The sequence below is a fragment of the Anopheles aquasalis genome, chromosome 3, assembly GCF_943734665.1.
Source record: "Anopheles aquasalis chromosome 3, idAnoAquaMG_Q_19, whole genome shotgun sequence".
NCBI classification, from domain to species: domain Eukaryota; kingdom Metazoa; phylum Arthropoda; class Insecta; order Diptera; family Culicidae; genus Anopheles; species Anopheles aquasalis.
In genome coordinates, this window is record NC_064878.1 from 59,416,049 (window position 1) to 59,428,548 (window position 12,500).

General features: G+C 45.7%; 1 protein-coding gene across 4 annotated transcripts in view; it reads right to left on the reverse strand.

Moving 5' to 3' along the window:
- Nucleotides 1-3,655: 3,655 nt before the first annotated feature.
- The window catches only part of LOC126578891 (uncharacterized), a 59,905-nt gene continuing 51,060 nt past the window's right edge, over nucleotides 3,656-12,500 (reverse strand). For all 4 annotated transcript variants that reach the window (XM_050241896.1, XM_050241894.1, XM_050241895.1 and 1 more), the window contains exon 10: nucleotides 3,656-6,536. In XM_050241896.1, coding sequence (XP_050097853.1) covers nucleotides 6,084-6,536 — 453 coding nt within the window. In that variant the 3' untranslated portion in view covers nucleotides 3,656-6,083. The remainder of the gene's footprint in view (nucleotides 6,537-12,500) is intronic.

Consider the following 12,500-nt stretch of genomic DNA (forward strand, 5'->3'; position numbering starts at 1 on the left):
GCAGTGCCAAACCGATATATAGTACGCTACGCAATCAATTGAGTAGCGCAGCAGCAGCAGCAGCAGCAGCAGCAGCATGAAACACGCGAACGGAACGGTCTGCAGCCCTAAGGGCCCTCAACCTAACGCTCACCAGGGAACCACCTACCTACGTGAACATCGCATACCGCATTGAGTGCTGCGCTGCGCTATTGAATAATGCTCAATGTTGGAACATAAAGTGTCGGCGGTCCCGGCGGGAGGTCCAAAAAAAGGGGAATTGAAGAGCAAAAAAAAAACTTCCTCAGCAAAAAGCCTCCCGCCGCACAACCGCACGCTAGTGATCGCGGAAAGTTGTGGTGCCAAAAAGGGACGGGGGAGCTTGAGGGTGGCCTCTTCTAACCGAACGAACCGACGCCGACACCAACGCCGAAGCTGGTTGCCTGTGGGCTATACTAACATACCACACCATAGAGGCCACACCATTGCGTCAGGATCATTTCAATCTCGAGTGGTACTCTCGTGTGCCCGCGAACGATTCCACCCACTCCGCCTTCCGGCCCCCCCCCCCCCCCCCCCCAAAAGGCTAGATAATAAGCCGCAACACGTACGGCGATAACGGTTGGTGAAGGAAAGGGGGGCAATCGGTAGTCCCGGCACGGCCACAGCCAGCCAGAGAGCGGCTCGATGCATCAATATTAGAGGCCCGTACAGACCGCCGTACCAGCAGTTTCCGCCGTATCTTCTATTGATTGGCCTCACCCCTTTAGGCGGTCATACTCGCCCTATCGCCGCCAATCAACCACCGAAATCGTCCTTCTAATGTGCCGCCCCTTCGGTGTGAGCTTCGTGACGTGGCTTAGCATAAAAAAAAAAACACTATGCTACGGGCTGGCTGGGTAGCCACAAAAGAGGTTTTCGATATTATGTTGCAAGTCAAGTGAGGCTTTTGCGAGTGGGCTTGAACTACGGCATGATTGCGATGCATTTCGAGGATGCATCTGCCTCTCCTCGTCGATGCTTTTCGGTGAATCCATTTGATCGACCAGATCGGTTTGTGAATGGATCCGGGTTGGATTCGATGGTGCTTTCGACATCGATTTGCTGTATAATGAAGCAACGTTCTATTGTCTTTTGGGGGATGCTATAAAGGGAGACTGGAGACTGCTGATAACGCTAGGAACTAGCTAATCAAGCGTCACTACCATAATAGATTCCCTTTCATCAATTGTTCCCGTCAAACATTCCGCGGAGCACTCCGCAGAGCGCCTCCGATGGCACCTCATCGATCAGCCCCCACTTTTCGTATCAATCGTGCAACAGAATCGGAGCTGCTCCGAGCTGATGCTCGAATCCTGATGGATTCATTAGACAGATAACAAGTCAATAAAGCAAACGGTCACATGACGAATCCGACGAGGTGTCAGATCCGGTGGAATGTTAACGCGATGGACGCGCGACGGACAAGCGACGAATTGTGTGTCCACGGGAGAAGGATATTGAATGGTTGAGCATAAATCTGGCGATCGGGATTCGTTAGGGGAAGGCAGTTCGCAATCGCACCGAACGAACGAAGATGAACTTAATTCAATTTGTCTAACAATCAGGCCCGACCGATTGCTTCGGACCGGTGGCAGACAATTCATGAATCGTGGGACCCATTAGCCGATGCTGCGATGGACCAGCTAAGGCCCGGGTTTTTCCCGTTCTTTTTTTCCTCAATTGGATTTAATCTGATTACGGTGATAAGTCTCCAGTGACGGCGCATCTGGCATGGTCCGGGCCGTAGGCAGTCAGTCAGTCATTCGTCATTCGTCGATTGGCTCATCGTGTCTGGCACCAGCGTCAATTCCTCCCCCGTTTCTATCTTCCTCTCATCTTTGCTCTTAACAATGATGAGCATTAAATAAAGTCCAACGTTGGGAAATTTATTGGAAAATTATGCTTTTCCTCTCCCGGTGCTCCCCTCGCGGATCACCGCCATCGATTCCGATAAAAGTTCATTTGCGCTTTCGCTTTTTTAATTATCGCACTTGAACGCGGACCAAACCGTTCCAAATGGGGCAATGGGGAAAACCTGGTGCACGCGCCATCAGCGTCATTGGTGTTGGAGTTTGTCTTTCCTATTCAATCCGTCGCCACGCTCGGAAGATTATAATATTTCATTTGTGTGTGGATTTGCAGTCAACACAAAAGCAAATCCCTCGCTGAATTCACTTAGAGCAGCGCCGATGGTGCATCAAATGGATTTGAAATAAAGTTTTCCTTTCGATGAAAATCGTTGAGGTAGGGACGATTTTCCGGCACTGCAAGAGTTCGCTTTTTGGTGCGCAAAAACTGGCAGTCGACGGCAGAGAGAAAACGGCTGGAGAAGTTTGCCAATTTCAAGTACCCGAAGCGCATTCGATCAGACTGAGTGCAATCACCGAAAGCCATTTATTAATGACAAAAACTGACAACGGAAAGGGTATGCCCGTTGCAGTCGATTGCACCGATAAGGATGCTTTAGACACGCCACGGATCCGTCGTTTTCAATTGATGTTTGCTGCCAGGAGAAAAGTTATAAATTCCTTTTTACTCGCGAACGCTACTTTTAATTTTTTGGTGCCCTCTGATGATTTCTTTTACCTAGTCATAATAAAATTACTTTCAATTCTGTCACAATGGCGTCGGAAATGGTTGAAAAACAAATTCCGATTTTTATTAAACATTCAAAACCCGTCCCCGTGCTAGTCCCGCGCATCCAATCCGGTTCCCAAATTCCAATGTAAACTATGGCAACTGGGGGAAAATCCGAAAAAGTGGTGTTTTCCGGCACCCCGGCATTGTGGCTGATTGCAATCACGAACTCCGGGCTTACTGCCACCTGTAGGCCCCTCCGGGGGCACTTACGCTAACGATTTGCAATTTTCACCGAGCTCCAAACACACAGACGCACGCACCTCACCATGGAATGTATTTACCCGGAGGTCTCACGTACCCTGCGGTGACCGCTCTGATGCAAACATGCCAGCGATGGTTTTTGGTCGCCGAGCACGAGCCTCCACTTCGCGCTTGGAAGCCCTTTATTTGGATGCACCGAATGCCGATAGAAACGGATGAACGGATGGGTTGCCAACACTTGAACCACAGGTCAAAAGGTGGCCACGGGTCACTCAGTGTTTAACTGGCGGCTGGGAGAACTATTTACTCGCGCACGAACTGATGTGTCCTTTTCCATTCTTGGATACGGAAAACAATATTTACACATTTCCAACTGAACCAGTAACTGAATTACCGGTATAGCATTACTCCCCTGGCGGGCTTTTATGAAGCACTTATGAAGGCTCGATTTAATTGGAAGCTTTATACAACAGTAGCTCCGGTACTCGGAACATCTAGCAGAAAATGAGGAGCGAAAAGGAAAAAATCAATGCGATCGCAAATGATTAACAATTTATTCGGTTGATCGAAATGGTTAAGAGTAAATCCCTTGTGGTGCCCTTCCCTGGTGATGGAATTCTAGTCCGCTATAAATATGGTTTTAAAATTACTCACCTCACACGTAGAACTCACCAATATTCGCCGTAGACCATGAACAGAATGCTGTCATCATCAACTCAGTAAAAACGGATGCCTGTTGCACAGAATGAACCTAATGTTGGGGTTTCCGGTTCTGTTAAAGACTTTATTTCCATTTCCCTCTGCTCCAATGTCCGTTCCTGGTGCTGTTTTCTTCTTACAGGCATTTCGTCACGCGTGGAATTGGAATTTTTTGTGTTTGTTGTGTTATGTATGTGTTCCGCGGATGTCCTTCATCTTCTTCTCATTCTTCTCGCTTACTGGCGCTATCTCTATGAATTCATAAACTAATATCCGTTTACTTGTATGTACATGTAAGTAGCGTGCTCGATGGCCGAACGCCATTTAGCGGATCGTGCTTCGAAGCACGCTTCACAATATGCTCTCATCACTACCACGGGAATCATCGATAGCGAACCCCAGTTAGTATCGCCCAGCATCGCCTCCCCGTTTTGTTCCAGTGCCTCTGTACAACTGTCGTCGTCGTCATGCGTCCGGGGGGGAAAAGGAGTTTGCTTTTTCTAGAAGGGATTCTTCTCCTCCTAATCGTCGGTCACAGTAAGCTGTGAGGTGAGTAGAGCTCCTAGAGTAGAGGGTTTTTAAGTTTTGTTAGTTTATTTAAAATTCTTCCGTTTGGTTTTGTTTTAGTTCCATCTGGTTCCCAATTTACGCGCTCTCTTTTTACGTGGTGGAAATTTGTAAAACGATTTTCTCTCCCATTTTCCGCCATTTAAACTCTACCACTTTCACATTAAGCTTAGGTGTTTCTGTGTTTCTGTGTCTGATTGATCATGGGCTTGGTGAAGCGAATAGCGATCGCAAACGCTACATTCATGGCGAAAACTATTTTACGCAAGGCTATTATCCTTGCAGCATGCCATTCCCTCACCATCATCGTTGGTGTTTCTGCGGTGCTTCACGCCACTCGATACAAAGAAAACGAAAACATTCCGAGATTCTTCACCGAAAAAACACTGCAGCTACACTGCCCTCCGTCCGTCCGTCCGTCCGACTACACCAGGATAGCACATGCACAGTTTCCACAAGAATCGATTCCATTCGATACGCGGTGCAGCCCTTCGCTGGACGAGTGTTTTCTTTTCCGTTCTCACCGGGGCCACTGACAGTGTCTAGCAATTCCTAGCATTCCACTGCTGGTGCACCATCGAACGATCCGACGCCGTCATTCAACGGCGATTCAATATTTTTCGAAAGCGCAGAAAGCTCTACCCTCACACAAGAAATATATTCATTAGAATTCGTGCACGTTATTGCGCCACTCGCGGGGCAAGGGTTGGAATCGGGTTGGGGGGTCGTGGATTGTGGGGGATGGTTTGCAGATACTGCACACACCCTGGAAGGGCCAGATGCTCCAGTTATGTGGTGTGTTCGTGATGTGTATGTGTTTGTATATGTTTCCCTCCCAGGGCAATGAGAGGGCTGAAACCATTCACGGTCCGTGCATAGTACGGTAATGGCCCCTTCTTCCCAAAGGGGTGGCCTCAATGATGGGCAACGGTGATGATGATGATGATGATAGTAGCGAAGGTGAACAAGTGATGCCAGTGATGGTGGCGCTAGTGGCTAAAGTTGAGGTTTCAAATAGGATATGGTGGTTGCGGATAAGGTTCCTTGCTGATGCGGGCTTCTTCAACCACCCCCACCCCATGTGGGCGGTGGGTCGATAGTACCCGCTCTCACTATTAGCCGTAAATAAGGGAGACTTCTCTCTACATCCCTCCTTCTCCCTCTTTCTTTCTATCTCTACCCTTTTTTTTGTTCGACTGTTGGTTCCAATTCTGTGTGCCCACCGACTGTCCGGGGCATCCAGCTTCGGTGTATCTAAATGTAGGTTTTATCACGTTGATAATGATTTAGATATCGTTCAGTGCACCGCTACACTACCAGCAGTGGCTGCATCACCGACAGCAGCAGTCCAATTTGTTGTTGCTCCACATTCGTATTTCGTAACACTCGATCGCTTGATTTCACTTCCCAAGAACTGCCTGTTCCAAATGCCACCAGCTCTTATCAAGATGCAGTGTGAAAGAAGCTGGCGAGCAGTCGCTCACCGGTCTGTTTGTGCTGACGGAACGGAACTGACCTCAAGTCCAGTTTGCAAATATCTTCCAGCCATGCGAACCAGGTCCCGTTTGTGCATTCTTTCATTCTGCATTAAAATCTGACCGGCTGGTGGTTCAAACTTGTTCTCGGACTGCTCCCCGTGACTGCAGACGGTACAATCTGCGGGCAATCTAGCCTAAAAAGCAACCACGATCAAAAAACAATTGCACCAAAAAACACGAGCTTCACTGGCACCTGTCCTGACCTGACAGATTGGCTTCTGCTTCGACTGTTCGTATGTCTCTCCGTACGAGTGTGTCTGTATCTGTGTGCGCGCACTGGTCTTGGCTCATCATAATCGTAATCAAAGTGTTTTGTACAAACCGCTGTACAGTGGTGGATGACGATTTTATGCTTTCACCGGCACATCGCATCGCATCCGGGCATCGGATGCTTCACTTCGGCTCCCGGACAGTTGATTATGTTCGATGGACTCGCTTCAACAGTTCCTCCGCCGGAGCAGCATCGTCGATCGGGCCAGTGCCAGCAGTCCGTGGACTGCTCTGCCAACCGTCCGATTGCAACCGTTGCCGGTAGTGTTGACGATGCAGCTTCGCGTGATGCTGCTGACGGCGATGCTGCTGGCTCGTGGCCACCACCGGCTTGTTGTTGCTTTCGTAGCGGCTTTGTTCCGACTCCTGCTGATGCTGCTGCTGCTGCTGCTGCTGCTGCTGCTGCTGCTGCTGCTGCTGCTGTTCATTCTGCTCTTGGTGCTGGCGCTGTTCCACCAGCAGTCGGTCCGACTCATCCTCATCCATCGGTGCCAATCGTTGCCGGTCGATTGGTTTGCCGGGCGCTCGGTGCGATCCATCGGCCACCTGCTTCCGTGGCGTGCCCGGTTCGTGCGCTTTACGTGGGTGACAGCTTTTGCTCTGGTGACACCGTAAAAAGAAGGGGAAAAAGAAGGAAATGTTAACAGCATGCCAGCATGCGCAGCCATCCAGCACCGGGATCCGGAAACGAGACGAAGAAAAACAACAACAACAAACAGATCAAATAACGGAGCGGCATTGGGGGTATTGGGTGGCAATTTGCATTTGTTGCAACGGTTGGTTATGTTTGTGGAGATCAGCCAGGGGGGAACGGGGTGAATAGTACGGGGAAAGATGGAAAATTAATTGCACTTGCATTAGACAAACAGCAGCAAAAAGCGGACGGCTCGTCTGTGTCTGCCCAGTTACGGTGAATTCTATTTTGATCGATTGAGTGACTGGGGAAGGGAGGATGACGGAAATTGACCAAATACGATCGCGCTGCAACATTGACACAAGCAGATGAGTATGCTCTGCATGCAGGATAGCTTAACAATGTGAAACATAGGAATGGAAACACCGATGCTTCTTTTTTCACCAAAACGTTTCTCTGCGTTCTAATCTATCTTTATAAAGCCGATTTTTTTAAGGAAAACTTACTCAGCCCCTTTATTGGCGACAATTTATTATGTCTAAATCGTTTACTACATTAACTAGTCTCTATAGAATGTTTTTATAAATCGAATTACAATTTATTTAATTTTCTTTAGCTTCTTTTGTCTTTCTTTTGAAAGCATATGCCTTGTCAAATATGCAGTTTGTTCGACGTCGATAAAATCAAAATCAACATCAAAAGCAGAGGTACTGGCCAGAAGCACCGTTTCAAAATCAGTCTGTTATCGGCCGTCAAGGTAGCAACACGTATCTATTCGATTATCGAGTGACCAAACAATCTACGTAGTGAGGAAGAAAGGAGAAACTAGCCCGGTGTCTGGCTCGAAATGGCACCAAAGAGGAAAAAAGTACTGGGAACATTGACTCCAAAAAGGCTGCGAGCCAGCTCTTTTCAGGTAGGGAGCAATCCTGCCAACGTTAGCACAAACACCATCGCATCGGTCAACCAATTTGCGATACTTGCAAACGCAAACGACCAAGACCCGACGACCGTTCGGAATGTAACGGTAATTAGAAACGAATCAAAGCCGCCACCAATAATCGTGGACAGCAACGCACTCGGGGACGTGCACAAAAAAGTGATTAGTGCCGGTGTAGTGGCCTACACCACCAGTTTTACAAAAAACGGTATAGCGGTATGCACAAATACCAAAAGAGATTACAAAGCGGTGATGGACAAACTTTCATCACTTAAAACAAACTATCATACCTTCCAACCAGAAGACGAAAAAACCACCAAAGTGGTACTGCAAGGGCTATGCAGAAGCATATCCGCTGATCTAGAAGATGAACTAAAATCTCTTAGTATCTTCCCCACAGCTATTAAGGAGCTAACAGTCAAACATAAACGTTATGACGATCAGGTAACATTACTTCTACACTTCCCCAAAGGGTCAATTAGCTTAAAAACGCTGCGTGAAACAAAGTTCCTGCTGCACTGTCGAGTTTACTGGAGCTACTACTCCAAAAACAGTAGCCCAATGCAGTGTAAAAACTGCCAAAAATACGGCCATGGTGGTAACAATTGCCACTCGATACAAAAATGTGTAAAGTGTGCAGAACCACACCCATCAAAGGATTGTCCCCTAAACGACAGCCCAGCCAAAGTAGATGGCATTATCCCCGCGCGCCTTCTAATATGCGCAAACTGCAAAGGCAACCATCCGGCTACTTTTAAGCAATGCCCTGCCCGTCCAACACAGCAACCGAAACCACAAATCCGACCAATTATAAAACTTCCTCCTCCCGCAGTGGATTTCAACTCTTTTCCACTACTGCCTAACGTAAGTTACAATTCCAACCAAAACCCACACGATTGGAGTAAAAAATACACACCAACACAACCGCAGCAAAGCAGCCATGCTAGTGAGGAACTCTTCGACGATGAAGAGATCGTACAAATAGTACAAGAAACTTTTACCTGCCTCAAAATGTGCAGGACCAAAGAGGACCAAATAAAGGTCGTCTTTAAAATCATCCGTAAATATTGTCAAAAATGAACACTCCATCTGCCATAAAAATCTCACACTGGAATTGCAATGGCATTTCCAGACAAACAACCGAGGTAGAGCACTATCTCGAAACACATCAGTTAGATGTTCTCGCTGTGTGCGAGACCTTCCTAAAAACAGGAACTAAATTCTCAATTCCCGGCTACCACATACATAGAAAAGACAGAGCAGGCGACCCAAAAGGCGGTGTGGCCCTCATAGTAAGAAAAAACATTCAGTACAAGCTAACAAAAGACATCCACCTACAAACAATTGAAGCAGTAGGCATATCTATTAACACAAATAGAGGCCCAATTGAAATCATTTCTGCTTACCACCCGGGCGGAAACAAAAATAGATCAGCCTTCATAAACGACATAACAAAACTGACAAATATCAATCAAGACTACTTCATCTGTGGCGACTTTAATGCTCGTCACAGGATGTGGCACTGTAAAACAGCAAACTGGGCTGGGAAAGCCCTCTTTGATCTAAATCAAAAAGGAACCTTTCTTATACAACATCCAAACAGCCCAACGTACAATCCTACCTCCGCTAAGTTCTCCCCGTCTATAATAGACCTCACCATAACCAACAGCCACCTAGCAACAACCACCCCGGTCACCAGCTCAGAGCTTTCCTCCGACCACTCTCCAGTACTATTCCAAATCAAACTCACAGAACCAATAGGATCCACCATAACTAAAATATTCGACTACAGTGCAGCAAACTGGAAACTATTTAGAAAAGCCATAAATAACGAAATAGAGCTAAATAACATACATCACAGTTTAATAACCAGCTCTAAACAAATAGACGAACTAATTAACCTTACTTCTGCCACAATCCAAAAAGCGCACAAAGAAGCAGTTCCACAAATTATTCCCGGCCAATACAACACCAAAATTCCTGATCATCTGAAACAACTCATAAAAATAAAAAATTTGTTCCGCAAAATCAGCCAAAGACATCGTAGGGACCCCCTAGCAAAGAAAACAGTCACGTTCCTCCAAGAAAAAATCCGATACGAATCGAACACCCTAAGAAATGAAAACTGGAACAAAACTTTAACCGCGATCGGAAACTCCAATAACAACAATAAAATGTGGAAACTCGTCAAATTGCTTAAAAATCAAACAAACCACGTGCCGGCCTTGATCATAGACAACAAAACTCTGCTCGCTCCTGATGAAAAATGTGCAGCTCTCCGCACAGTTTTCGAAAAAGTACACCTGAACACTTTCAACACTACCAGCACAGTGGAAAACAAAGTTAAAAAAATAGCTCAAGAAACACAGAACAACCAGTGCACCACAACGTTGACATCAGTTGAGCTCGTAAAGCCGAAAGAAATTAAAAAAATCATTAAAAACCTCAAAACCAAGAAATCTATGGGCCTTGACAACATTAACAATAGAATGCTTAAAAACCTTCCGAACAAAGCACTAATTCTGATAAGCCACATCTTCAATTACTGCCTACAATCCGGATACTTCCCCGACAAATGGAAAGAAACCAAAGTAATAGCTATCCCAAAACCGGGAAAAGACCACACTAAACCAAACAACTACCGACCCATCAGCCTTCTAAGTTGCATAGGTAAAGTTTTTGAAAAAACAATAGCCAACCGAATCTCCGAACACGCCTCAGCATACAACACAATCCAACATTCTCAATTCGGTTTTCAAAAATCGTTGTCTACAGTGCACCAGCTCAATAGACTTAAAAACAACGTAGCCAAAACCATGAACAGCAAAAAATCCACAGGTCTAATAACTCTGGACACTGAGAAGGCATTCGATTCAGTCTGGCACGATGGGCTAATATACAAATTACACCAACAAAAATTTCCTAGTTACCTAACAAAAATCGTGTCTTCATTCATCAAAGACAGACCAAACTCAGTACACATCGGCAAATGCAAATCCCAAACCTACATCCCAGCTGCAGGAGTTCCCCAAGGAAGCACCCTCTCCCCACTCCTATTCAACATATACATTTCGGATATCCCAAAGATTAAAAAAGGCAGCCAATACCTATTTGCTGACGACATAGCCTTAAGCTACTCCAGCAAGAACCCCGGACCAATTATTAATAACCTAAACAACAGCATAAAAAGATATGAAGCTTATTGCAACAAATGGAAAATGAACATAAACGACGAAAAATCGGAAGCAATATTTTTTACTAGGAACACTAGCAAAAGACATCTCCCAAGCAAACACCTTAAAGTAAAAAACGTTGAAATACCTTGGAGCAAATCCGTAAAGTACCTAGGAACTTATTTAGATTGCCGACTCACATTCAAAAAACATATTGTAAACACAGCGATTAAATGCGATAAATATTTAAAAATCCTATACAGCTTCTTAAACAGGAAATCGAAACTAAACCTAAAAAACAAAATACTGTTATATAAATCAGTCATCCGCCCCACTCTCACTTACGCGTCACCCATTTGGTGCACTTGCGCAAAAACCCACAAAGACAAACTACAAATAGTCCAAAACAAATTTCTAAAAATCATTCTCAACCTTCCCCCATGGCACAGCACAAACGATATTCACAATAGGGCCAAAATAAACCGTCTCGCAGATCACGCCGCCGAAATTAACAAACGGTACTGGCTAGGGTGCGCAAGAAATTCCATACTGGCAAAACGCCTAAACTTCTTAGATAAGTAATCTATAGGTTATAAGGCTGGTAAAGGGTATATTTAAGTATCGGTATAATTTAGTTTAAAAGGGGGAAAAAAAAACTACAGGTTTTGGAATTTTTTCCTGTAGCTAAGCTTAAAAACTGCAAACGCAACTGAAACTATTAGCCGCCTACGGTACTAAATGCATAATCTCTAAGAGGAAAAGGACGCTCCTGTACCCTTAATTATAAGTATGATATTATACAACAACGTTGAAATTAGAAGCTCGTAGTATCTACGCAGCTTTCGGTCATAATAAAACTCTTCTACTACTACTACTACCGTTTCAAAATGTAATTTTCGTTAACTAAATTGTAGTCATCATGCCTCATCTGCAACTGGCAATGCTGTAAACGAAATATCATTTCCATAGGAACAAAGGGCGACTTGGTTAGAAGTAGTTTTTATTCCGAAAAGCGTCTCTTGATTAAGCAAAATGACGTGTGACGATCAGGTTGATTGATAGGGTGTCCCCTGTATCACAGTTGGTCTGTCACTACCTGAATCCTGTCTGCCACTCGGATAAAGCCATCTTACCCAAAGTTTACTCTCTTTCCGTCTTTAAGTTAAGTCTTTTTACACTGTGCCCAGATTAATCCTCGGGACCACTTCTGCCCTTCTCAAATCAAGAGAGAGAGAGAGAGAGAGAGATCTTCGAGCTAAACGAACTGACCACGGCGCTTGGTCGCTTGGTAGCGTGGAATGTTTACAGAAATCTTTTCGCCACACAATGGACCGTCGTTAAAATTCCTTCCCCATTTTCACCCGACGACACACAACACGGAACGGAACAATGTCTTCAAAAGACTTGTCCTCTTGTTTGTGCTGTGCGTGGCTGTGTGGCTGTGTGTGGCCAGTATGGGATTTCCATAGAAGCGCCCTCCATGACGACCTCACTCAACGCACGTACGTGGTGTCCGTGGGATGGGAAATTTCCCTTTTTTTGTCTTTTATCACTCCAAACCTCCCTTGCAGTTTCAACGGCGGGGGGTTACAGCATATATACAGCACCCGCAACTTACTTAGAGTGAAAGCTCTCATCACTGCTGCTGCTGATGGAGATCGAAAGAGGAAGAGAGAGAGGGAAACAAGGCAGAAAGAGAAAGAGACAGTGAGAGAGTGAGAGAGGGAGAGATTCTGGGTTGTCACTCACAATGATTGATAACAACGCGACCCGTATGTAATCGTTGTGACATCACACCGCTTCCCTTTCCGGTCATG